The following is a 27,016-nucleotide window of genomic DNA, read 5'->3' as shown; positions in this document are numbered from 1 at the left end:
ACATACAGAAGATGCTTAGAATTGATGTTGACACAAGTTGCTTTGTAGCCAGATTTATAAGTTCAAAGATGTTTAAGAGCCGGTGACTTAGGACTTGTTAGTGACACAGTCCCTCAGAATAAGCATGCTGGGTTCCCAGGTGTCCTCTGGAAGTCCCACCCCCTCTCCTGTCTTCCTTCTTCATGCCGCTTGCTCCTCCCGGAGAGAATCCACTTTAAACCATGGCTTCCCAACTTAGGTCTTTCATTAAATAAAAAAAATAGTCTGGATATTTTTGTTTTTCAAAATTCATGGGAAAATTCTAAGGTGGGCTGTTATGAGATTGGGACTAACGCTTTATGGATTCTAGAGGGCCAGCTCCCCACTTTCTCTCTGATGACACAGCTAAAAAGAGCAATCTCTGAACTAGAAAATGGCCCTCACGAGAGACATTACATCTGCACACACATGACCCCTTTATGATCCAGAACAATAAATTCCTGTTGTTTATAAGCCACTCAGTCTATGGTATTGTGTTATAGCAGCCTGAACAGGCCAGGCAGCCACCTACACACAACTCAATTATGGCTTCTAAAGGTGTAGAAATAGTTCAGTGGTTAACAGTGCTTGCTGGTCGTCCAGAACACCCAAGCCGGGTTACCAGCACACAGGTCAGGCGGCTACAACCACCTGTAATTCCATCTCCAGCTCCGGGGAGTCTGCTGCCCTCTTGTAGCCTCAGGGGCCTGCACACATGTGGCACAGTCACTCCCACTCACATAAATAAAACCAATTCTTGGGAAAATGAAGGCATCTAAGAAGTCCTCAGGGGCCGGGGGCTATGGCTCAGTAGTAGAGTGTTTGCCAGGCATGCGTGAGAACCAAGGTTCAATCTCCAGAATGATGCAAAAGAAAAAAAAAAAAAAGAATTTGAAAATGAGGCGGAAAGACAACATTCTGAGTTCAGATCAACTTACTGGATGAGGCCTTTGCCAACAACTCCTACCCGAGGACTCTTAGTGCTTAATTCAGACCGTCGTTGAAGTTTTCTATTTAGTGTTGTCCTTATCTTGGAAACAATTAATATCCATCTCAGTGCCAGGTCCTAGTTCTGAACTTGTTACAGATTCCTGGGTCTTTAGGTCAAGGGTCCGAAGTGTAAATGACTGTGTGACTAGACAAACAAATGCAGGTGAAGGAGCCAGGGCACAGACACAGTGGTGGCACACCTTGGCGTCGGGTCTTATCATGAACCTGGGCCCATCACCTGGGGAAAGCTGCCTCAGAGCCAGTCTGGAATGTGGACTGTAAGAAAGGCCAGGAGTCAGTGTAATTGTCAACTAACTCGGCGGTTGTTTAAACACAGGCAGGCAGATAGGTGCCTTCCTGTGGTGGCGCGGAGGAGGAGGAGGGTTTCCTGGAGCAGGACTGGGGGGTTGGTATGACTGGCTTCCGTTTACTGCTTTCTGGCAATGTGAGGGGCGCGCTCAACATGGCATAGACTTGCGGAACCGTGTTAGTGTGGAAGGCGAAGAAACCATCACCCGGTGCCTCTGGCTCTCACAGGTTTCCAGCATTGGGCAGAAGCCAGGCCTGACCCTTATAACCTCACTCATGGCCTTTATCCCCATGGGTCCTGGAAGAGAACTGCTACTCAGGATGAAAGTATGAGAAGCCCAACTCCAGCCGCGGCCTCCTTTCATCCCATTGGGAAGAGATGGCGCCCCCTAGAGGCACCTGTAAGTTATTTATCCAGACAGATTTCACACATCTGCATCGTTTTTCACAAGTTTTGTTTTTTAGGATTTTTTTTTTCTTGTTTGTTTTCATTTTTTTACAAGTCATGGGCTAAGTCTAAAGGCCATATAGTATATGAGATATGAATCTAATAGACCACTCCCCTATTTAAGGAAGTTATTCTGTAACATGATATGACTTAAGATGCCTCTTAGGAGAGAATGTTTGGAAATCAGTTTTGTATGAGGGATAGGAAGGAAAAGGATTTAAATTTAGCTTTACCTCTTTGATCCATCTGTGTTTCCCAGGGCCTCTGTGTGTGTGTGTGTGTGTGTGTGTGTGTGTGTGTGTGTGTGTATTGCTTCCTTTTGTCTTTTATTCTAGTCTTGTCCGTGAGAAGCTCACATGCAGGAAGGCTGGCTTGTTTTGCTATGAAGAGAATATTAATTTCTTTCAAGTTCAGTTTCCCTCCCCAGGCCCAGGTCCATACTAGTCACTGTGCAGTAGAAACACTGGGGTTTTCAGGCAGACAGCTTTGGGTTCAGGTTTCACCTCTCCCCTCACCAGTGGCTCCAGGCTGCCCTATTCTCTTAAAGAAAACAGTATGGCTGATGGCAGCAGGAAGGGGTTTCTGGGAGGAGCCTGGATTGTGCCCAGTCTCAGAAGACCAGCCTGAGGGACCTGACTGGATACTTGGGAGAAAAAAAAAATAAGTGGCTTAGCCAGGACCAGGGCTGAAGTCATACCTGGAGCTCTCTCTCCCGAGGATGCTGCTGTCAATCTGCCACGGCTCACCCTGCATCTGGCAGGATGTTGATGCTTAGACTGCCTGGTCACTTGTTCCAGACTGAGTCTTTACTTAGGGTTTCTCTGACCAACTAAAGTAGAATGTCTCCTCACTACCCGGGAGCTGAGCTTCTAAGACATCAGTTTTGAAGTAGAAAAATAATAACTCATGTTGGCTGGACTTCTGATTAACTGTGATTTTTCATGGATGTAACATCTGCCTCCCCTAATGAGCACTTGGGGAAACTGAGGCCCTGAGAGTGAAGTATATTGCCTGGAATCACACTGGTAAGAAGAGGCTGGACTGGTCTTCTCACTCAGGCAGGCTGACTCTAGAGCTAGAGGCATTGCTTCATAGGAACGAACGCTCTCCCATAGACAGCTCAGTTGGAAGTGAGCACAGATGCTAGGTGGCCTAAAGAAGACCAAGCTGGTTGTGGCCTCAGGCAGGTTTCCAAGCTTCCTGCATCTCAGTGGCCTCCGGGGTGAAGGATGGATGGTGACAGTGGCTTATGTGAGAACACAGAACCTTGAATGTCCTCCCTGCTGAACACCCATGGGATCTCTGCCTTCTTCTGTCCCCAAAGGTCTCGGTCCAAGGCCTTAACCTCAGTTCTCCGTCCACAAATGCCAGAAGTGTCAGACAAGGGAGAAAGGGAAGAACAGAAGAACCACTGATGCTATGATTACACACACAGTTTTGTACTTTAGGACAGTAACTGCTACATCTGAAAATAGTGTGATATGCTTATTATGAGGACCTAGAAAAAGAGCAAAGTATTAAAAAAGAAAGATAGGAATGCCACTTAAAAGTCTATTAGTAAGGATTTAATTTATGTTACATCACACACACACACACACACACACGAGAAAGAAGAAGGAGAGGAGGGGGAAGAGGGAGGTGGGAAGAGCAGGGATTCCTGGAATTTAAGTTCTTAAGCCCTGTAGAGCAGTCACACATTTATCTTATAAAGAGAAATAAGAACCATATTATTCAGGTTACCACCAAATCCCCAACCTGTGTGCTTACTTGAATATAGCAAGACAGGCCCTGCAATGGTATCTTCTCCTGGTCTGCATAGAGTCTAGATAGGGTCAGTTGAAGGGTGCCCCATGGACTCCCTGGAGTCTTGGTGGGTATTCGCGAGAGTCTTTGATGTGGGGCTGTGTTATCTTTGGAGAGCTTTGCCACTTTATTAGGCCCTGAGCAGCAACAACTTAGCCTTTCCAGATGTCAAGGCTAGACAATACAGGTGCATGGTCCTTCTTTAAAAAACATAACATCTTTAAATTAGTTTTATAAGGTAGTGGGAACAAGTTGTATGAATTCTAGGGCACCAGCCAGGGGTCCTGTTCTCACTTTCCTCTCTGGACCCTAGAGATCTTTCCCTCAGATAAGGTGTCTGAGGACTGTGGGTGGAGGGCAATGTAGACTTGTGTCCTATTACTCTGCCATTCACATGTAGCGCCTGCACATTCGAGCTGTGTAGCACATGACAAGGCTTGGCAAGGGAAGCGATGACAACAGGGCTGTGGGGGAGGATGAGATACACACGGAAGGGTTCCTAACCTCAGAAGCCATGAGCTGAAGGTCCCCACTGAGTACCAGAAACACACAGATGTTCAGTAACCCCAGGCTACACACTGAATTTGGAAGACCACGCAGAGGCAGGCTACAGGCCACCATTGTCATCCTGGAATATTCACAAGGGGACTGTGGATATAGAAAGTCAGATACATTAAACAGAGGGACTCTGATGGGAGGTTCATTAGGGAGATTTTTACTCTAGCATAGACTTGTTCAGGTATTACATGCATTTTGACCTAGTAATGCTGTCTACTAAGGGTGAACTTACAGAAAACGCTGTCCCGAGTTAAAGAGGAGCTGTGACATTGGAAAGTGCTACAAGCATTAAGCATTTCTTTCTTTTGCTTTCTGAAAAGGTGACTACTAGAAAAAGCAAACTGTCACGTGTGCCTTACTTTACATCTGTGGTTCAATTCCCTCTCCTGACAGAATTGCTCTTGGAGACAGTATGGGGACAGGAGCCAGGCAGCTAGGAGGTGTGAGTAGAAGAGAGATGGACTTCAGTCTCCCTAGAATAACCACTATGGGGGATGCTTTTGAGATGGCTGAGCTCCCACTTTTTGGAGAGAGACATTTTGGAGTAGTGGGGACCAGCAGATGAGCCCCAGAGGATGTCTGAGCTCAGCAACCCCTCCCTACTGGGGGCTGCCTGGGGTCTCAGACAGGATCCTGTGCTGGAGCCCCAGTAGTGGCCCAGAGAGCCTGCCACCACAGCTCTGGCCGTGGGGATCCTCAGAGCCTTTAGACTCTGCCTTACCCCCTCAGAGCCTGCTGGAGTATCTCCTTGGCTCTGGTAAGGGCCAATTCTGAAGAGACAACTACATTAGGTGCCACGCCCACCCCTTCCCAGGAACTTCCATCTTCGGCGCCCACAGAGCGAGCTGTGGGGATGGTGATGTAGAGGTGGGTGTCATCCACGTGGTAGGTCTGCGGTGGTTGGCAACCTCCACTTGTCACTTCACCGATGACCAGGGCCCGGCCCAGCCTCTTCATGATGTAAGTAAATTCCTCGGCGGCACCGGCTGTCACACCACTGGTCAGGATGGCTACACTCTTCTTGGAGCCATATCGTTCACCTGGAGGACAGAGGCCATTCAGCACGGGGTCAAATCAGCCCCCGCCACCTACACTGACGGATGCCACGAGGAGGGCCCCAGGTTTAGTCTTGTGCATCTGTGTCAATACGTGGGGCACCAGCTTCCGTCTACCTCCGTGAAACAGGGACAGCCATTCATATGCCCGAGCACCGCCATGTGCTGTATGTGGTCATATGGAGGAAGGCCTGGCTTTTCCTGAGGACAGGGCAGGCAACCTTGTCCTGAACAAAGGAACCTCCCACTCTGACCTGTGAGTCTTTGCTTTGGGCTCCCAGAAGGACATTTATTACTTTATGAATTCATTGTCATTTGAAATTTTTGAGTAACTACATTAATAAGTATAAAAGAAAACAGATGAAATTAACTTTAATCATGCTTTGATTAAATCATATGTCAAAGAAACACTTAATAAAATGAGATTATTACACTGAAGCAAGAGGCCCATCTCCCTGCTTTCCCCTCCCACCCTTCCCTTCCTGCCTTTCATTTCCACAGTAGGCTTTCTGGAGCTGGTGTGGAGTTTACAGTGATAACGTAACTCAGTAAGAACCACTCACATTTAAGGTCTTGGTGATGGAAGGCAGCTGGTGGATCCCATATTGGAGGCCAATCAAAGTTATAGAATCTCTAAATCTGAGACTATTGTAACCTGGTTTTAAATAGCTATTTGAATTTGGAATTCATCTGATTTTTTTCCCTTTTACAACCTTCCATGTTATTGAATAAATCCTGGAAGCCACAGTAGTGAAATGCTTATATAATGAGTAAATGTATAAATGAAAGTGGCTAGATGCCTCTCTGGTCAGAGGCACCCTGTTGGCCTCTCCAATGGCCTCCCTTGCATGGGAACACAAGGTCCACCAGAGTCCTTGGTTCTCTGTGCTGGGCAGAGGGAGGGAGGTGATTCAACAAGAAATAAGGCTCCGAGAGTCAGGAGTCTACGGGGCTGAGGTTGCCTCTGCTGCTTTGGGTGTCCTCCAGCCCAGGCAAGTACAGGAGGGCCTGTTGGCATCTGGACATTTCTTCAGGCAATTGTGATGACCTGGGGCCAAGAGTTCAAACAAGATGAGCTCTAAGAGCACCTATTTGATTAGCAAGGTGAGGGGGGCATCCTGGATCTATATTTGTTGGATAGGCTGCTAGCTATACTGTTAAGATGGGAGGGGGCATGCAGCTATTAGGCAAAGCCACCTTTAAATCTTGGATCTTTCCCTGATTGGCTGAGTGACCTCAGACAAGACTGTCAAGCCATCCGACTGCCACTTTTCTTCTCTAGACATGTCCTTTCATATACTGAAGGTTGTTCCAGGACTGTGTCCAGTGGACCAAAACAGGAACCTTATTCTGTCATTGTTATTTTTATATACACTCAAGCTGTTTTTCTCTGATTTACTCAAAAGTTTTTTTTGGAAAGAGAACAGGGAGAAGAAGGCTTCAGGTACCTGTGAGTTGAGTGTGTGTCCAAAGTTCGCTGACCGAGTCATTGGGCCGGTTGTAGATCTTGTCCAGCAGAATGGGAGGTGCCTCGTCAAAGAAGTAAGAGCACAAGGCTGAGATGGAGGAGGTGGGGCCACCAAGGTTGAACCTAAGGGAAGCAGAGCCAATGTCTCTGAGGGCGTCTGAGCTCACAGGGAGGCACTCAGTGAGCCCCCTTCCCTGAACTTGGCTCTTTGTCCTGTGAAGAAGGGTTCTAATTTCAGGGTACCTCAGTGCTGCGCACCCTTCAAGACTCCACAGGAGACATGATCCAGAGGATCCCGTAGAGTCCTAGTCTCCTGAGACTAAATGTGTCAGCAGTCTAATGCTTCCAGAAAATACTGGCCGGGTGTGGTGGCTCCTTTAATCTCAGCACTGGAGAGGCAGAGGATGATGGGTTTCTGAGAGTTCAAGGCCAGCCTGGTCTACAGAGTCATCTGGGGACTACGAAGTGAGACTCTGTCTCAAAACAGCAGCAACCACAGCATCAAAAGAAAGAATTAAAAAATGAAAAGAGGAGAAAATAAAATAACCTGCGTCCTGTGTCCTGATCTTATATACTAATGTATTAAAGGCTCCAACGAATCCCGCAACTGGGAATTTATTGGTATTGCTTTCCCACGTAGCAGCCATGGACTGCTCCTCTGTGCTCATTCTGCCTATGCATAGAATACAGACCCCATCAAGTGCAGTAACACAAGTTACCAGTGACACTTGGTGTGATAGCAAACTCAAGATGGTGGAGGTACACGGGGAGGGAGAAGCCTACACACAAGCTTGTATTGCCCTTGCCTCTCCATCTAGTGCTGGCAAGTATCAAGAGATTCTTATAGCTGATTGATGTCCATGACCTCAGCATCTGACCCCCAACCCCAGGGACAGAGGAATCTAAACCAAGTGTGCCTCTAGTTGGGGCTTCCCTTTTAAAAATGTGAATGATACATTCAATCAAAAGGATGCGTGGGCGGGTGGTGTCTCTTGTGTTTGTTAAGGTGTCTAAGGAACAAAATGATCACCTAAGGTTTTGGGCAACTATAAAACCTGGCATGGGAAATAATCTCCCAGAGAGGGATACCCACCTCACCATGATTTGGCGCCACCTAGTGACTGTTAAGAGTCGTGCAAGAGCTGCAATTACAGCCGGCCTGGGTGCTTAGATGCTGCAAGAGCCTTCCTCTTGCAGCAGAGATGTGGAAAAGGTTCCCAATGGAAAGATACAGCCTGACCTTTCTCATACTCGTGGATGGTGCTCGGGACACACCCACCGATAGACCTGGGATCGGAGGGAGGCCTGAGTCTGGCCACTGCCTGAGGACTCTTCTGCGTGGGGGAGCAGAGGTGGTGAAGGGGGGGTCTATGATGGAGACTCACCACAAATACAGTGTTTATTTGTTTGTTTTAAGCAGAGGGAGGAAAATGGGCAAAGATATCCAATAACCATTTTGTTATGTAAAGCTTTCTCATTTTGATAGCATCTCTTCATTTCTAGATTATCCCTGGGGCCCTGGCTTTGTGATGCCCAGAGAATGGCTGTCTTGAGAGGGTGATTTTGCAGAAGTACAACCACACTGGAGGGCTGACCACCAGGATTATAGACTGTCCAATCTCTCTTGGAGCTACTGACATAGGGCTGGCCTGGAGCCAAGGATCAGCGGGCTTATCTTTTCTGTCCCCGCCCCCCACTCCCATTTGATTTCTTTTGTTTTGTCAGGCAACTGATGTAGGATAACTCTTCTCCTCAAATACACATTGGGGTCACCAGGGGTGGGGCTTAAAAAGCTATCAGTGCTGAGGTCCCACTGGCCAATAAGATTTGAACCTCTGGGCTAGCTGGCCAGATCCCTGGCAGGTAGGTTGTCTGGTTCCTTTAAGTTCCTTGGTTGTTTCCTGGGATCTTTCCTTCTGTTTTGGTCTATAGCTCTGACTGTCCTCAGCCAGTGCCGTGCCTCAATCTGGGATCGCTGTCCAGCCCACTGACCTCATGTCGATGATCAGGGCATCAGTGTGTACAATCTTCTTCCAGATGTGTTCTACCAGCAGCTCGGAGACCTGGGTAAGCAGCTCGCAGTCCCCGAACATGTCGAATCTCAAGTAGCCAATGTTGTCCTCAAGTACATTTGTGTGGAAGGAAAACTTGATCAGGTCTTCAAAGACTTCTGGGGAGGGAATCTGCAAGAGTGGGAAGCCTGGCCTCAGTATCAGGACAGCAGCAGATGGCCGTGCCCAGGAGCGGGCGGTACCATAGGCTACTAAGGAAATGGGAAGGAGTGAGTGGTGTCTGGGAGGGTAGCATGTGGGTGATAGGGCTGGGGTGGGAACCATGTGTTGTGTCTGAGTCAGCTGATCAGAGACATCCTTGCAGCAAATGCTCAGGTCTGCCAACCCCTCATTTGGTGTCTGGAGATGAAAAGCCCAGGTACGGTGCCTTTCTGATGCTTCCAACACCTCCAGACACTTCTCAGTGTCCCTGGACCCATCTTCTCTTCTGCTGGGATAGGGAGGGGACTGGCCCTGGGATAAGCACTTTGAAGCTACCCTGTATAGAAGACACTGTTATTCTCCTCTTTCCAGAACAATCTGGAAGCACAGACAAAGAGGCTAACTTCTCTGAGGCCCTCACAGACAGGAACAGACAAAAGCCAGACCATGAATCCATTTTAAACTCAGTCCCACTCTTTTACTCCACGGCCCTTGCTATTCTGGAAAAATTAGACACGACAGAGTTGCAAATTGGGGTCCTAGAAGCCCAGTACAACTCCCCTCATAGGACTCTACTTCTTCTCTCCCTAGTGCAGCTAAGGTAGACTGGGCCTCCATGAATCCTGTCCACTTTGCCCGATCCCTTTCCTTCCCACACCCTCTCAGCAGCCGCACAGCTTAATGTACCTGTCAGTGCTCCCTGGCACACTGGTGCTGGCTTTCAAGTATTCTGACTGCAGCCACCTTGCTCCAAATTTCCTATCAAGCCAAGCCTTGGATTAGATACTCATGACCTCAGCTCAGCCAGAATCATGCTGTGCATTGTTTGAAATGGAGATATCGAGCTGGCTTCAAACAGAGGTCTTTGGGCTGGGCCTTAGCACTCAGCCACCCCAGGACCTGTGTCCTGTCTCCGGACTTTGCTTCTAAGGACACAGTAGATCCAAGTCATGTAAGCTTCATATTTTCAGGGAAGGAAAATCTCATTTTAGAGCCTCAGAAAACTTGATGACTCCCTTCCCCAGTTTTGGCAGTGGGAACTCATGGGAAATTTTGGCTTCTATCTGGCTGAGATGCAAGACCTTCCACTTCAATTTTCACATTAGATTTGTTGAGTCGTCTATAGAGCTGTCCAGAGACAGTGGAGACAGAGAGTTGAGAGACAGTGAGGCGAAAGTGAAGAAAGGACAGGATATGTGAAAACATAAACCCAGAAGTAAGCCTTGCATGGTACACATATCCACACCTGCCAACATCTGGATGAGTCACTCGCAGGATTGAACCAGGCTAAGTCTCTGTTGTACCTTACCTGCATGGGCACGATTCCAGGAATTCGGTCTTTGGCATCCTCTGGAATGTGTGCTGTCTTCAGGTGTGGGTCCCCAGAGAGTATTTGCAGGTCTGCCCCCAGCATCTCAGCCAAGGCCCCTTCTGAGGTCACCCTTGCATATCGGCTCTGCAGACCACTTAGCTTGGCAGCCATCTTGGCCCCCAATTCAGGGGATGCATAGTTATCAGCCACTAGTTTCCCAGCTGTCTGCAGAACGGTGGGCACCTTAGCACGCAGGGCCACTATGTCCTGGGCTGTGGAAAGGGCCTCGCTCATGGGCACAGTGATGTCAGGTTCCACACCAGCCAAGTCCCAGGCCTCACCGGTGGTGGCACTCAGGGCCATCTGAGTAGGCATGGAGGCATATAAGGGGCTGTTGCCCACCTGGTAGATGCCCACGGAGAGTGCCCCTCCAGCTGTGGGCTCTCCTATAATGGTGGCCCGCTGTAGGTCCTGCATAGTGTGAGCAAAGGCCTCGGCTGCAGAGCCACTAGTGTGGCTCATGAGGATGTATAGGTCCTTATGGGATCCATAGCGTTGCCCAGCAACCAGGGGCAGGGTCCATATTTCTGTGACCCTAGATGTCGCCCTGTCAAAAACAGAGTAGAGGTGCTGGCGGGGCTTCGCCTCAAAAAAATAGGAGCAGAGTAGAGGAACGGCAGAAGAGTAGCTGCCAGGGTTGTAGCGCAGGTCAACAATCAGCGCGGCTGTGTCCACCAGCCTCTGCCACACCAGCTGTACTAGCTGAGGCCCAATGGCCTTTACTGTCTCTAGCTCAGCCATGGCGTCAAAACGCAAGTAGCCGAGCTGGCCGGGTAGCACATCCGTTTTGAACAGAGCCTCTATGAGATAGGAGAGTTCCTCTGGGGAGGGAACGGCAGGGGGCGGTAGAGGGACCTCCTCTGCCACCAGCTCCCCAGGGCTATGGAACACCAGCAGGCGGTGGTCCTCAGATACTTCCTGAAGGTCAGCAGTGAGCTGTGAGGCCAGTGACTCCAAGTCCACAGCTGTGCGGTAGGCTCCTTGGGCCAGCTTAGATTGCAGGAGAGCTCTGGCCCGCTGTGCGATCTCTGGCCGGGCATAGTGAGCCTCCAGCAGGCGACCGGTGCCCTCTACCAAGGCGCCCAGACTGCGATGGAAGTCCAGCACCTCCTGAGCTCTCTCTAAGGCCTCCTCAGCCAGCACGATGGCATCAGGCACCACCCCACCCCCCAGCCAGGCCTCACCGTGGTTGTCAATAAAAGTGAGTACCGGTACTGTGAGCGCCAGGCCACCCTGGGGCGAGTCCAGCAGCGGCACCGTGCAGGTGTGGAGCAGGCTACCCGCGGTGATTTCGCCGACCAGTGTGGCCCAGCCCAGGGACTGCATGAGGAAGGCAAACTCTTCGGCAGCTGTGGCGGTTCTGTGGCTAGTAAGCAGGTACACTCCACGCTGGTTACCATAGCGTTGGCCTAGCAGCTCCCGATGGCTGAAGTGCTCCTGGGTGATGTTGGTGCGGCGATCATAGGTGGTAAAGAGCCGTACAGGTCCGGCCTCAGGTCCCTGGAAGTAGGACAGCACCAGAGGCATCGCCGAGGAAGGACCCCCAGGGTTATGACGCAGGTCCATGATGAGGTGCTCTGTGTCCTGCAAAGGCTCCCATACCTGCTTTAGCACGTAAGGGCCCAGCGTCTCCAGCACAGCGGCGTCTGCAAATCTATCAAAGCGCAGGTAGCCCACATTGCCCGGCAGCACGGACACCTGAAACACAGAGTCCACCAGGGCCCTCCGGGCATCTTCTTCCGTGGGCACCTCAGGGGTGGCTGCTGGGGACTCATTAGGCCCAGTCTCAGGTCTTGAGGAGGAGTCTCTGGGTCCGGTGGCCCTCACCAGGAGCCTGGGATCCTCCGACACAGCCTGCAAGCCAGCATTGAGCTTTGTTACCAGGTCCTCTTCAGAGACCACAGCTGAGTAGTCCATGCTGGCCAGGTGGTGAAGCAGGCCCGGCACTCGGTCCACTAATGTGTAATAGTCCTGGAGGGCTTCCTGAAGTCGGAGGACAACCCCTGGCAGGGCACGACGCAGGGTGAGGATGGCCAGGGCCTTTTCTAGGGCTTGCTCTGCAGGGGTCCCCACACAGGGCAGCACGCCACTGCCTTCCCATGTCTGGCCACCTCCACCTAGAGGTCCCAGGGACCTGGACACAGGCACTGTGAGGAAGAAGTTGGACTGGCCTATTCTCAGCTTCTGGAGGTCCAGAGCCCCACCCTCCGTCCGCTCGCCCACCACGATGGCGCGGCGCATCTGCTTCAGGATGTACGCAATGTCCTCCGCGACTCCCCCAGTGTGTCCGCTGGTGAGGACCACCACATCCTTGTCAGCACTGTATCTCTCCCCGAGGACCTCGGGCAAGGTCCAGATCTCTGTGGTGGTGTTGGAGGGCCGGTCGTAGACGGTGTCCACGTGCATGACCGTGTTCCCAGGGTGCAAGTAAGAGATGACATAAGGGATCCCAGAGACGTGGCCGCCAGTGCAGTGCCGGAGATCTAGCACCAAGGAGGAGGTGCCCATGAGCTGCCTCCACACATGGCTCACTAAGAACTCCCCCAGCTCGCTCAGTACCTCCTGGCCAGGGAGGTCGTCCACGCGTAGATAGCCCACGTTGCCCTCAAGAACCTCATGGCGGATGTTCCTCTGTATCTGGGCCAGCAGTTCTTCTCGGGTGAGGTTGGTGAGCGCTGGTGCTTGCTGGGGAACCTCGAGGGTACTGGGCTCGTAAGAGATGAAGAGTCGTGGGTCACTCAAGGAACTCTGGACTCCAGCTGTCAGCACTTGGGCCAGCGTCTGAGGGTCTGAGATGCCCAGAATCTCGTGACTCTTCATAGCCTGCTCAATGGCTGCTTGCATTCCCATCAGGTTCTCAGGGAAGCAGTAGTTATCCAGGAGGATCTTGGCCATATCCAGTACCAGGCTTGGCTGGAAGAGGTGTGTGGGACCAGCCGGAACCCATAGCAGTGTGGACAAAACCAGGACCCATTCTCTCATCATCGGGATCCCAGAGCCCTGGCTCCTGGGTAAGAGCTCCCTTGATGGTGTGTACAAGGCTGTGGTCCTGCAGCTGCCTCTCTCCCTTGCCCTTCTTAGCAGGCAGACAGAAGGTCTGGGGCTCAACGTGGGAGTTAGATGTGAGGCTTCCAGCTCTGCTAAGCCTTTAATCCTGTCTAATTCAAGCACATGAGCTAGACTCTGAAGAGGAGGCCAGGGTGGTTTGACCCGGAAGGAACATTGCATCTCATCTTGCTGAGCCATGTCTGTGTAGAATAACACAAACAATTGCATTTAGTTTGAGTTCCTGACACATGCTAGGCCCTGTGATATGCTTTCTACACGCACAGTTTTTACTAAGGTCTTGCAAATGAGAATTGTTAATCTACAAATAAATATTTTTTCCCACTGTGGGTCACCCATGACTCTGGAATTAGGCAGACGTTGTTGGAGGTCTGGTTCTGCTACTGTTTATTCATAGGTTGGGGAAAGCATCTGACTTGTTCTATAGACTAAGTTATTGGGTAGATTAAACATGAATGCTTTCACAAAGCATTGCAGTGTCTGGAAGTTACCGATGAAGACTCTATAATGAGTATCATATCTATTTTATCACCAGGGAATTTAGTAGATAGTTCAACCCACCGTTTCAAATGGGGACAGGTGACGGATAGTGAGAAAAGGCTGCATAGGCCACCACCATCTCAGATACTGTGAAGGCTTAGTCTAGGGCCATTGTCAGCCTCAGAAATTGAAACTTGTTCCTATACCCTTATTATGCCTCTAGGTATAATATAGATGCCAGTACCTCACGACTTTCAAGATGAATGAGAGGTCCGGACACCAGTACAGAGTGTGACAGCCGAGAGGGACATGAGATCAATAATTTCAGACCAGATAAGGTTAAGTGACCTGGTGAGCCTCATCCTTTTTGTGAATGGAGCACCCCCCCCATTAGTTAGGGGCTCAGCTTCAGCCCAGGGCTCACCGTGAGAAGTGAGTGGCTCTCTGTGATCCTAAGTCACACAAGAATACCAGTCATTCTCATACCTGCAGGGTCACACCTGGGAGCCAGTCCCAGGGGGCATTTTCTGTATTCTACCCTCTTCTCATGAAAGTGATGTGGACTTCTGCTCATGTCTGACTGGCTCTGGGTATCAAAGAACACTCACCATGGAGCCTGCACTTAGAACGCCTGCTTTGTCCAGGGAGCCTCTTAGTGGACACCTCTCTCTCATTTAGCAGGTATTCTTTAGTTAGCCTGTAGGGGGCGTTGTATAGCTGTGGAATAGCAGCCGGTGTGGCCACTTCCTGTTCCCTGGCTTCTTGAGTTCTAATAGAACAGATGGCTGGGCCCGGTGGACTGCAGGTAGAGTCCCACGGTGACGCAGCAGGCAGCCAGAGAAGGTGGTCTTCGGGTGGGGGTGAGAGAGCTTACTCTGTGAGCTGGAAACCTACAAGTCAGTTTCTGGAAACCATTATCTGACCATGTTTACCAAGTGGTTTATGAAGGCCAAAGAGGTCAATTAGCTAAAACAAACATATTTTTAGCTCATTAGGATTTGTTTAATACCCAAGTGACATATGGTCTCATCACCCCACTGTTTGCAGCCAATGGAAATGAGGCAGACTTACTGTCAGAATCAGCCTGGGGTGGCACACCACAGACCAGAGGCCTCTCTGGGGTGACTGAGCCTTTTTCAACCTCCACCTGGAAGAATTCAACTCCAGGCACACAGTCAGAGTTTCTCTGTGAGCACGTAGCTGTCACTGCTGAAGCCAGGCCAAGCTCTGGACAGGGAGAGGGTGAAGACTACCAGGAAAAATGCTGGTTTTGTATTCGTTTTTGTTTTGCCTGTTTTGGTTTTTTGGCAACACGTGCCACAAAGGTACCCTCTCCCTCTCCCTATGAGAATTAAAGAATTAAAGAATATGAGATAAAAGGTTCTCATGTATACAAATGCATAGAGCTGTCCAGTGTGGGCTGCAAAACTACCTACAACCCTTACCACTGCCTAGGGAACAAGATGCCTTGATTAGGTGACATGTGATCTGGATTATGTTATAAGCAGAGGTACATGCGTTAATACACTTGTCTGTACGCCCGCCATCCCATCTGTCCGTACTTTGATGTTGTGTCCTTCCTGTCAGTTCTGCATGACCGTGTCATAGTGCCTGTCATAGACAAGTTAAAGGAGGAAAGTCTTGTACTAGTTCACAGCTTCAGAGCATCCAGCCGGCTCCATTGCTCTTAGGCCTGGGCTAGAATATGCTAGAGCAAAGCTGCTGGTCCCATAGTGGAGTGAGGGAGGGGAGGGGGAGAGAGAGAGGGAGCAGGATGAGAGAGGGAGAGGAGAGGGGGAGGGGAAGGAATGAGAGGGAGAGGGAGAGGGAGAGGGAGAGGGAGAGGGAGAGGGAGAGGGAGAGGGAGAGGGAGAGGGAGAGGGAGAGGGAGAGGGAGAGGGAGAGGGAGAGGGAGAGGGAGAGGGAGAGGGAGAGGGAGAGGGAGAGGGAGAGGGAGAGAGAACTCACTTTTCAAAGTCACTCCCCAAACCCTTCCTTTGAAGACGAAGAGTCACTTGGAAGTGTAAGATAAGAAGCCTCCTTCCAAGGTTTTTGGTCAGCATTCTGTGAAGCCCTTCCCAGGTCTACTCTTCAGTGCTGCTTTAGGGGCCTCAGATTTTACTTCTTCTTTGGTGGCACGTGAGCCTGCTGTTTCTTGGGCTGGCTCAACTTTGGCATTTTTTTAAAAAATTAATTAATTAATTAAATTAATTAATTTACATCAAATGTTGCCCCCTATCCCAGTCCCCCCTCACAGAGACCCTCCCCCTCCCTTTCTCCTCTGAGAGGGTGGAGCTCCCCCTGGCACGTGGAGACTGAGCTGCTGTCTGCTATATATGTGCTGAGGTCTTTGGTCCAGCCTGTGTATGCTCTTCGGTTGGTGAGTCAGTCTCTGAGAGTCCCCAAGGGTCCAGGTTAGTTGACTCTGTTGGTTGTCCTGTGGAGTTCCTGTCCCCTTCAGAACCTTCAGTCCTTTCCCCCCAGCTCTTCTGTAAGAGACCTCCATTCAATGTTTGGCTGTGGGTGTTTGTGTTGGACCGTGAAAGGCAGTCTGTGTTCTGGTCAAGGGAGGCTTACTCTAGAAACCCAGTAGAAAAATCTACAAGGGACTGAACTGTAAGCTACGCTCCCAGACACAAGCACCTGACACCACATCAACTCCTCAACTCCATAATCCTTTGACTATCAGTCACGTAGACTGTCACCCAAGCTCCTGATATTCTGGCTACAGCCAGGTAAGCTCCGCCCCACAGTTACTTGGCAACAGCAGGAATCCCAGCCCACTAAAAATGGGGCTGCTTGGCCCCTCCTCTCTCTCTCTTAAGCTCTTGCTCTCTCCTTGTCTCTTACCTCTCTTTCTCCTTTTTCCACTTTCCCTTCCCCCCTCTCTCCACGTGGCCATGGCTGCCCTCTACTTCCCTTCCCTTTTTTCTCTCTGCCGTTCTACAATAAATGCCTTCAAATCATGAACCATCTCTACTCATTGAGATACATCACGTTAGAGCAATGGAGCAGGTCTCCCTCTAAGGAGCCCCATGTCTAACCTTCTGCCAGAAGGTCTTTCTGCTCTCCAGCCACAGTTGCCAGCCAACCCAAGCCACCTAAGTTAGCCAGACTCTCTCATCCACACAGTAACCTACTAGAGCTCTCTCCCTACCTTCCCCTCGACCCCCAGGCCAGAGTCCATCTGAGGGCCCGTTCTCAGCTCTTCTGAGACATACAGCAGTCTGGGATGTCTGAGAGTGAGAACCAGTCCTCCAGGGCCACCGTGAGGCCCAAGAATCCCCAAACCTGCTCTACCTCGGTACCCAGTGGTCTGTGGTACCCAAGAGACAGAGTCGAGACTATGCCTTCCCCACCCCCTGGAGTAGGGTTGTGTGGCCTGTGAGGACTGATGCCTGTCCCCAGAGCAAGCAGGCTAGCTAGATTGGGAAACTCCTGAGCTCTGAATTTAAATGAGAGACCCTGCATCAAGATGGAGACTGACAGTCACCTGACATGCACGAGCATTCCTCCCCACATGCATGCACACACATGCGAATACTGATGCACACATGTGCATATCATATAAACAAAAAAATAGGAAGTTAGTGAATGTCCCAAATAATACATGGCTTTTTTGAAATCAGTATTTATTGTCCTTGCTTTATATACACTTTGGCCAGGAAAGTGACATAGACTAGAGAGGCCCCCAACCCACTCAGACCTGCACACCATTCCACATATCAGCTATAGCAAAGCAGTTTCTACAGCCCCCATCTACCACCCTTATGAAGATGTTCCTGTGTTAGGGATCATTAGTATTAAAGGAACCGTTAGGTCAGAACAAACTCTTGCAGGAGACTGACAGGGCTCCTAGTCAGGAAGTTTTGTTTTGTTTTGTTTTGTTTTGTTTTGTTTTGATGAGCTGGGATGTGCACTGGTGAACAGTAGTGGTGAGCAAAGAGCTGTCTGAGTGGTGATCACTTATGGACCACAGATTGCTATGAACAGAGAAAGGGCATCTAAACAGGGTGCTGTCGTCTGACAAACCACCAGGATGTCTGGCTCAGGTATGGCCACCGTCTCCTCCTCGATATCCTGTGGAAGGTGAGACAGACAGTGTGAGGCAGACGGTGGCACGCATCTTGCCTCTTTCCCATGGAGTTGCCTTGTGAATACAACTGGCTGGCCTTTGAGAGATGATACACCGACTGGAGAAACCCTGAAGGCAGGAACAACAGGGTCATCAGGTCCTAGGGCAGCCATTCTGCATTAGAACATGAATTCTGTCTCCTTAGATTTGTAAGGCCTGAGACCACTTCCTGAGATCAGTCCCTATGTTAAAGTGTCCAGCACATTTTATTCAGCTTTCTTCAGTTTTTTTCCCCTTGCTCCTTGCACAGAGAATAGGTCATAAAAGAGGCAGAGGGCAGCTTCTCACTGAACAGCTTAGGACAGGACTCTCCTTCCATGGCTTCAGCATCTTCATGCACATTGCAGAGATCACTTTGCCACAACTGGAAGGTACTTTAGGAGCTGTGTCCAACGTAGCATTGGAGGTGGGTCCATCAGCCGTGAAAGTGGACCGAGGATGGACATACCACATTTCAATGCATAGTCGTGGGTGAGCAAGTTTCAACAAATGCTATGTGAAAATAACCCAGTGCCATGGAAGTCAGAGACCCCCCTTGTGTGTTTTATCCTTGTGCACTGCACAACACCAGTTTGTTCTGAGCCACAGGGCATGTTGGCCCTCCAGAAGTGGCAAAGCAAGTGTCTTGTGGGCATATCTCCGGAAGGCTCATAGTCATGAATGGCACAAGTCAGGAGGATGTCAGCTTTCCCTGCTGGGCCTAGCAACTGTGTAACGGGTGTCTCATGCCCAGGGATGGAGATGCTGACGAGCTGTTGTGCTTCTGGAAGGGGAAGTCCTCTGTGGCAGCTGATGAGACAGGACCTACAGTGCAAGCACATGCATAGGGGCACCTGCCCGGTGTCCATTTTTATTATGACACTGAAGTTGAAATTCATTGTTTTCTGTAAGGAACTCTAACCCCAGCCTTGTCCTCTATGGAGTCCTAGGGTGGGAGATGAACCCCTGAGCCAGGACTGATGGTCTCCAGAGCCAGAAGATCCAGGAGGCTAGAGTGGGTGATGCTAGAGTTTGAGGCCCCCCTCACAGGTCATGGAAGTTGTTGTGCAGCTAGAAATTGGGAGTGGGGCGAGCAGAACCTTGGCCTGGGGATGGAGAACAGGGGTGAGTTTGTGGGCAGGGTTTGGCTGGAGACATGGGTTTCTGAGCATGACAGTGGTGGACAGACACTGGCAGAGACACCCTAAGGTTATCTGTCCCCTCTAGAGAGACATTCTGCTCTGGAGTATGTATGTGGGGAGGGGAGAATGAAGTGAGGCAGCTATCTTCCAGCAAACTTCTGTCCCCATAGTTGCTCATGGCAGCACATGCAAAGCACTTGCATGTACATGTGTGTGTGCGTGCGTGCGTGAGCATGTGTATGAGTACAAACACACACACACACAAACACACAAACATATACACAGACACACAGACACACACACAGACACACACACACACACTCGTGTGTGTCTGTGTGTGTGTGTTCACTGACCCCAATGTGCAGATGCCACACACCTTCACCTTCTGGAAGCTTCATGTCCTTCCCCTCTGCCTACCCCAGGGCAGTTAATGGCACATCTCCTAGGGGCTAATTAAAGCAGATTGGCAGGTCTGAGGCACTGGAGGGCCTTCAGCTCTGACGTTACATTCAGGAAAGGCACATTCCAGGCATTAGACTTTATTTCTAAGTAAAACTTTCCCTCACACACAGACATGTCACTGGGACCTGAAGAAGACGTCACCACCCACCACCATCTGTGGTCAGCACTGCCATGCTATGCTGGCTAGCATGTTTTAGGGATTTATCTTTTCTCCAGCTCTACCGACTAAACACCAGTGCTCCATTGTGTTTTGGGTTAAAGTTGGTCATTGTTCCATGGAAACATTTAATGCAGGTCTTTTTAAAAATTATGTTGGAGCATCAATCAGTGAGAGTTGTCCAGATGTTTTGAAGTCCTTCAGGCTCTGAATGCCAGAGGGCATCAGGCTCTTCCTCACCCCATTCAGTCCTATGAGCCACAGGAGAGTCAGCTTGAGGCACAGGAACAACAATGCTGTTCTCCCTGAGGACACACTTCCAAGGAAGAACAAGGAAGCTGGCAGCTGGTGGGGACGATGAGGAAGCAGAGCTCTCTTAGATGCCAGGAGCTCTCTCACAGGTAAGGCTGGACTTCTAATCACTGGAGTGCAGGTCACCAGGGAAGGAAAATAGTTAAATTTCATAGTTAACCAGAAGCACATTAGATCCCAACAAATTTAGACCCCAGCCTTGTCCTCTGTGGAGTCCGTAGGCAGGAGATGCTTCTGCCTGTGGATTTGGCCAGACAGAGTAGATAATTTCAGAGGCCCAAGCCGTAGGCAGTCTCTCCCAGATGGTCACAGAATTATAATAAAGGATTGCAAGTGGCCTTGCATGACTCCTGAAACTCCCAAGGGTCACAGTGCGCGTCAGAGGGCTGAGGTCCTGAACTGTCTCCCTTCTGTGGTTGTTTGGGGATATTTCTCCAGGGGAGGGGTTTTATCATAAGTCACATGGCCACAGAGTGAGCATGGGCAGGGAGCAAGCAGATCGTGTTGGAGCACAGCAAGCAGCCTATTCATCGTGGTGGGTGTGGACCTGGCTCAGCCCTACCTGGCCTCGAGCTGGGCCTTCAATATATAGTGACTCCATCAATACACACTGATCTGCTAAACCACATGCGACACTTGGGAAGGTCTCAGAATTTGGGGACCAACAGACCTGGGGTAGAATCATCTGCTGAGTCATAGTCATTGGCTTGCTGAGTTTTGGTCTCTACAACTGACAGTCAGAGGTCACGACGTGCATCTCAGTGGAGTGTGGCAGTGACAGGAAGCAGCAGCTGGAGTTCACTCCTTCCTTCACACCTTACGTTGTCAGAATGAGTCTCAGCTTCCTTGACCCTGTGAGTTCCGTGAAACTCTCTGCACATCACCTGTATCTTCTGCTAGTTTCTGCCTGGTTTCCTGCTGTTCCCAGATCATCTACCCACAGCTTCCTTTTTGACATCTTTCTACCCACCAACCCTTCCAGGGTCTCCTGCTCTGCCCACAGGCCCACATACCCCAGTCAGTGTCACTTCAGCAGAGGGACCCACCAGACACAAGAAGGGCAACTACACTCCTTTTCTTCTCAAGGATGGTTTCTGATCAATTTAGGCATACCATGCGCAGGAGGATGCAGGACCGTACCAGGACCTCTTGCATGTCCTGTATCCCCACCCTGGGTGGCTGCAGGGACTACCTGCACCCACACTCAGCCACACTCATCCCCTCATAGTGGTACTTGAGGGTTGGCACCCCCATGTCATCCTTGTAGAGGATGGAGATGGGACTCAGTTTGGTGGGAACGCAGCAGGCTTTGCCCACCTTCGTGGGGAACTTGAGATGCACCAGGGTCTGCACGATGGCATGTTTGGTGGGTGTCACATCATCAGCCAGTGGGAAGAAGCAACCCCCTTTACACTCATAGGCGTCATATTCCTTGGGCGCAATGATCCAGCTGTCCCAGCCGATGTCCTCAAAGTTCACCCTGAGAGAAGTCTTCTGGCAGTGGCTGCTGGCTCCGGTGCTCCTCTTCCTTCTAGCTAAAAGTGGTCCCACAGCTGTGTATCCATCTAGACCCTCCTCCTCTTGGCTCTCACCTGCCCCCTGGTAAGCATTTTTGGATGTCTTCACAAGCACGGTCTCCTGCTCGTGGCCAATCATCTCCTTCAGCTCCAGTCTGGTCTCCTTGGTCCCATTGCTGCGGTCATTGGAGAAGACAACAAAGAAGGGCAGGTTTTTGGAACCTGGAGGGACACTGATGTCCAGTGTGTCACAGCTCTCCCTGTGGCTCTGCACTGTCACCTCGAGCTTATTTTTGTTAGTCGTGGAGTCTGCCCTGACCCACCGCTTCACGGCACTCGAGACTTCTAAGGTCTCCCATCCTTCATCCCGAATGTCCTGGGATACCAAGAAGGTCTTGGTCCCTGTGGCCTGGTCCCAAGTCTCACTGTCCTCCAGAACATCATAAACGACCATGCTTCCTTCCAGCCCATGAGTGGAGTCCACATCATTTTGGCAGGAGACATAGAGTCGGAGCTCAGCCCTGGTGATCTGCTCGTGCCTAGGGATGGAGATGTTGAAGATCAGGATGTGCTTCTGGAAGGGGGAGTCCTCCGTGGCAGCTGTCGATATAGCATCTGAAATGCAAACACATGCAGAGGGCCATCTGCCTGCTGTCCATTTTTTATGATACCGAAGCCAAACTTCATGATTGGCTACAAGGGACGTCTAAAATGATAGATTTTGTCACTATTGCTTCACTCTGTGTCATTTAGAACCTTAATAGAAGGTTCTCTGAGGATTGTTCCAGGAAAAGCAGAGGCAGATACCTTCAGCCCGTATTAACAGTACCTACTGGCTGAATTGAGCATCTACTATATGCTCAGCCTTAGACCATGAGTCTGGGAGCATCTTGTTATTATTCCAACTTTACACATGTGGAGATCTACTGATCCACAGCATTGGATGCATAGCATTGGAGCTGTCAGAGTGCACACAGTTAATTGGCATCCACACTTAAGGCAAGCCAGAAAATACACTGTCAGCTTTCCAGTAAAGATGCTACAGTGCTGGTGGGGGAACAGTGACGTCAAATATTTAATCAAACATCAAAATAAAAATATTTAGATAAAGCAAAACATTGCAGCATTGGAGTATTTAAGTAATTGCAATGGTGTTAATAACTTCTATCAAAAGTGAAAGTGCATTTTTTTTTCTTTTAGAGGGAAAAGTATCTTCATGCCAACAGTTAGGCAAAAAATGGGGGTTTTCTCTTAGACGCATAAGTGTCTGCTTCCCACTTCTCCTGGGCTGCGACTTGACCACAGACATTGCCATTTGTGGGTCCGTGCCAGCACTCAATCACTGCATTATCCTTGGGAGACATGTTCTGATACACCCACGGGATGCCTGGAAGTACAGATAGCTCTAAGTCCTGCACATAGTGTTCCTTCTGCATGCATGCACGCCCATGCTGATGTGCATTGTGTGAAACAGGCTTGGTGAGGTCTTAACTAAGAGTATACCAGAAGTTTAGAAAACTGTACCTGTGGTAAACGTCACTTCCAAGTTAGGAGTTGTTTGTTTCTGGATCACAGTAGAACCTCAGAAACAGGCCTCTGTTCTCTCAGTTTGTGGGAGTAGGGGATGGGGCTCCTTATGTGGGAGGATGAGCAGAGACCCAAGCTACTTTGAAACCTAGCAACTGGTCTGAAGGATGGTCTTGACTGCCCCTCCCTGGAAACTTTGGAGTTTCTCGGTGCCTCAGTTTCCTCTCTTGTATAATGGGGTCCATCTTACCATTTTATCAAGGTGGCCCATGAGACTTACAGGCCGGCCATGAGCCAAGGGCTGATGTTCAAGTAATACTTCTATACCCCTCCCATCCTGTGCAAGCCCAGTGCACGTGACAAAGCATGTAGCCCTTTACTCTGGCTCTCTGTGTTCTCACTGCTCATCATGATGTGCCGATGAAACTTCCGAGTAATCTGGTGAGTGCTGTGGCACATCAGACAGTGAGAACTGTGCATTGCACTCATGGCCAAGAGCACCCTCACTGAGGCTACCTCTGCAGTGGCTGTGGGACTGCTGCCAGACACCAGAAATCACAGGCTGACCGGGATTAGACGAATGCTTCCTAGGTCATGTGTGAGTGTTGTTGGTGTTGCTGCTGCTGAGTGCGTGGAGTAATCGTGCCAATGATGTAGGGGGCTTGGTATCTCTGGCTGGGCTTCACATTCTGGCCAGTGGAATATGATGACGTAGGCCCCAAATAAAAAAACAAAAACAAAAACAAAATCCAGCCTTTCCCCTAGGCAGAGAGCCTAGAGAATCCTGGGGCCTGGTGATCTGCAAATTCTATATTTAAAAAATGAAGCCATATGTGTGTGAGTCTGTGTATAATTTAATTATATATAATATAATATATATATAAATGAAGCCATATATATATACATATATATATACATATATATATACATATATATATACATATATATATATATATACACATATATATATGCTTCAGCCTCCTTTGCGCCACTTCCTGCCTCCTCTAATTCCCTCTCCCTCCTCTCTCCTCCTCTTTCCTCTCCTCCCCTTTTCTTTCCTCTTAACTTCCTCTTCCCTTCCTATGGTCCTCTCTCCTTTCCTGTCTCCTTCTGACTTAGAAATATAAGACTTATTACATAATAAGGCATATATATGTATATATATGTATGTATATATATATGTATGTATATATGTATATAAGTTTCCTTGAAACTTCTGTTGGGCAGTCAGAAAACTCAGCAGCACTGAGCATGTAAGGTGGTCACAAGTGTCCTTAGACACACACGCTCTGCAGGCTGGACATATCTGGCCAGGCTTGCCTGTGACCCTAAACTGGAACCCTTGGGCATTTGCAAATCTCTGAATCAGAAAGAGAGAGGCCCTGGGCTCCTGGTCCTTCAGAGCAAGATGCCAAACCAGAAGAAGGGGAGCTGGTTCTATGCAGCTGGTTCTATGCAGGACGTAGGGCCAGCAACGTGACCTTGCAAAGGGTGCCTGACCCGGGTTCCTCAGCCCTAGCAATCCCAGCTTTCTCTTCAGTAACTCATTCTATGCGGATTCTGGTGTTCTGTGAGTTGTCAGTTACAGACTTCACCTCCGTGTTTATCATCTAATCTTCCTAAATCAAGGACACTTGACACCGAAAACATATTGGACAGACACACTGCCCACTACCTCTTCTAGTCGTACTCTATTGACATTTAAAATCTAGTTCTAAAATACACTGTATAAGAGAAAACCTGGTTTCCTTTTAAAGCTGAAAAATATACAAGTTTATTGCAGGCTAAATGAATGATCTATTTCTAGTCAGAAGAAGGCAGGGAAGGAGAAAGGAAGATAGGAAGGGAAGAGGAAGTCAAGTGGAAAGAAAAGGGAGGAGAGGGAAGAAGAGGAGAGAGAGAGGAGGGAGGGGGGAGTAGGGGAGGCAGGAAGGAGAGCAAAGGAGGCTGAAGCAGAAACAGGAAAATGAGGCAGAGAGGGAGTGAACAGAGGGAAGCAGAAACCTGGTATACTGGGTACCTACGGGGTTAACTGTGGATGTGGCCTGAGGAGGAGCCAGGCTGTGCACCAGATCCTTTAGTGTTGATGGACAGGGCCCATGATTTGCACTGCCCTGTAGGGAAGCCATTAGCCACGCAAATGATGAACAGGGAATTCGTATTTTCTCCCTGTTTCATTGAGAGTCACTTCCACAGAAACCTGAAGGTCTGCCGTGGTCAGTGACCGTCCCACACAGCAGAGCCACTTCACTGTGGGGGGCAGGGTGCAGTACGTCCCACCCCACGGAACCCTGGAGGAAGCAGTATACCTTCCACGCTGAAGCTCCGCACGATGTTGGAGGCAGGCGTAGATGATTTGTCCGTTGTGTATCTGTTGTACAAGTCGATCATGTACTGGGGTGGCTCCGCTCTGGTTTTGTCCTGGGAGGGAATGCCACTGAGATTGAGACTGCGCAGGAAATCCACCTTCATGTTCTCCAGGAACATCTTCAGGTCAAAGACACCCTCCTCTCCAGCTCCAGACAACCCCAGGGAGCTGTGGGCATTTTCCCCAGGGAATGCTTGTTCCCAGTTCTGCAGCGGCTTCTGCTGTGTGAGACAGACCAGCAGGAACAGCGGGAGCAGGGCCACCCGGAAGGCCCCAGGGGACATCTTGGGCCCTGAAGGGGGCCTGTGGGGCTGCTGTGGTCTACCACTTGGTGCAATGAGGAGCCCGGGAGGAACAGGCCCACATTGTCCTGTTGCCTGCTTAGCCAAGAGCTTGGCTGTCTCACGTTCTCCCCAACAATCTGACAGTCCTCCACTCTTCTTATCTGGGTGTGGATGCTATGCTTGGACCTCTTATCTCAGGCAGCTCTCTTTAATGAAGACTGTATAAACATCTGACCAGCACTAGGGGCTGGTGGAAAGGATGCTGACTACTGTAAAGGATCGGCATTTCTCCGGAGGGTCATCCACCCTAATTAGAATTTTTGTTCGTTTCCTTGCTGGCTTCGTTCAGAAGACTCTCCAGGCAGGGGCACACAGACCGTATCCTGGTGGACCACAGAAACAAGGAATTCAGAAAATGAGGCTGGGAAGTTCCCCAGATATAGAAAGCTCACCAAGTACCCAGAAGACGACACAAACTGTGGGGGTCAGGGAGGTGGGGTGAAGGGGGAGATTGCATCAGGGTTAGACGAAGTCTGGTCTTTATGGTATCAGAACCCGGAAGCGTATCTAGGCACTGCCCTCTGAGGAAAGAGCTCCTGAGTACTGAGAATGGAGTGTGCATGGGTCCAGAACATTCAGTGGACTGGTGACGTCCCAGCCAACACAGATGGTACCTCCTGTCCCCACTGTTCTTCCAAGCTGTGGCCTCAGCCCTTTTGAGTCTCCTTTAAGAAGATGTGTTTGCATACATGTAGGCCACTGCCAGCTCCTGACAGTGGGTAGCTATGTTCAACCACCCTCCAGTGCTGATTCTGACCGTGCTGGGGTGGGGGTGGGGTAAAGGGAAGCTCTGTGTTCAGGCTAGCTGCTTATTAGTACCACAAACATATGTATCTGGTGCTCTGAGCTCCAGCCTTGACCCTCGTCTGTGTGGTGCTGGTATATGCAAGTGCACAAGTGTAAGTTTGTGTGTGTGTGTGTGTGTGTGTGTGTATGGGTATTCAGAGGACGACTTGGTTCATGTTGATGGGAAGGTCACCTAGATCATGATTCTCAGCCAGGAGACCCACAGAGAAGTTGGAGCTCACAGGAGCCGTTGGGCAGTTCTGAGACTGACTCTATGTCCAGAGATGGCTTCTCTCCTATGAAGGCTGCTTGAGCTAGCCCAAAGACAGTGTTTAAAAGCTGTATCTCCGTGCTTAGCCTCTGTCTGTCTCGTCACAAGTAGCATTAATCAAAGTGAAGAGAGAAGACAGTTAAAAACACTTGGGATGTGCGGCAGCTTAATCCAAGGAAGATGGGATATGATAGTCTGATGTCAGGGCTCTTGGGGAGAGGAAATAGAGGGCCAAG

The 27,016-nt window shown here is 49.9% G+C and overlaps 2 protein-coding genes across 2 annotated transcripts; both read right to left on the bottom strand.

Moving 5' to 3' along the window:
- Positions 1-4,746: 4,746 nt before the first annotated feature.
- Rbp3 (retinol binding protein 3) lies at positions 4,747-13,219 on the bottom strand. Its single transcript, XM_021182453.2, has 4 exons — positions 10,172-13,219; positions 8,642-8,832; positions 6,630-6,772; positions 4,747-5,166 (listed from the first exon to the last, which is right to left on the bottom strand). The coding sequence occupies exons 1-4, from the start codon at positions 13,217-13,219 to the stop codon at positions 4,844-4,846; spliced, it is 3,705 nt and encodes a 1,234-aa protein (XP_021038112.1). The 3' UTR covers positions 4,747-4,843.
- A 4,176-nt stretch (positions 13,220-17,395) lies between these two features.
- Gdf2 (growth differentiation factor 2) lies at positions 17,396-25,825 on the bottom strand. The gene is made up of 2 exons (XM_021181962.3): positions 25,321-25,825; positions 17,396-22,099 (listed from the first exon to the last, which is right to left on the bottom strand). The coding sequence occupies exons 1-2, from the start codon at positions 25,661-25,663 to the stop codon at positions 21,156-21,158; spliced, it is 1,287 nt and encodes a 428-aa protein (XP_021037621.1). The 5' UTR covers positions 25,664-25,825; the 3' UTR covers positions 17,396-21,155.
- Between the last annotated feature and the right edge of the window lie 1,191 nt (positions 25,826-27,016).

The sequence above is a fragment of the Mus caroli genome, unplaced genomic scaffold, assembly GCF_978045245.1.
Source record: "Mus caroli unplaced genomic scaffold, Mus_caroli_1 scaffold_12, whole genome shotgun sequence".
In the NCBI taxonomy this organism is placed as follows: Eukaryota; Metazoa; Chordata; class Mammalia; order Rodentia; family Muridae; genus Mus; species Mus caroli.
Note: the sequence above shows the minus strand (reverse complement) of the source record. Positions and strands in the feature narration are given on the sequence as shown.

Bases quoted from the DNA above. Each gene is read 5' to 3' on its own strand.
- Rbp3 (XM_021182453.2), bottom strand. From the start codon at position 13,219: ATGATGAGAGAATGGGTCCTGGTTTTGTCCACACTGCTATGGGTTCCG. The intron at 8,833-10,171 runs GTAAGGTACAAC...CCACTCTTGCAG, and splicing joins CTGGAATCGTGCCCATGCAG to ATTCCCTCCCCAGAAGTCTT. The intron at 5,167-6,629 runs GTACCTGAAGCC...TCTGTCCTCCAG, and splicing joins GACACACACTCAACTCACAG to GTGAACGATATGGCTCCAAG.
- Gdf2 (XM_021181962.3), bottom strand. From the start codon at position 25,663: ATGTCCCCTGGGGCCTTCCGGGTGGCCCTGCTCCCGCTGTTCCTGCTG. The intron at 22,100-25,320 runs GTATACTGCTTC...TTTGCATTTCAG, and splicing joins GCGGAGCTTCAGCGTGGAAG to ATGCTATATCGACAGCTGCC.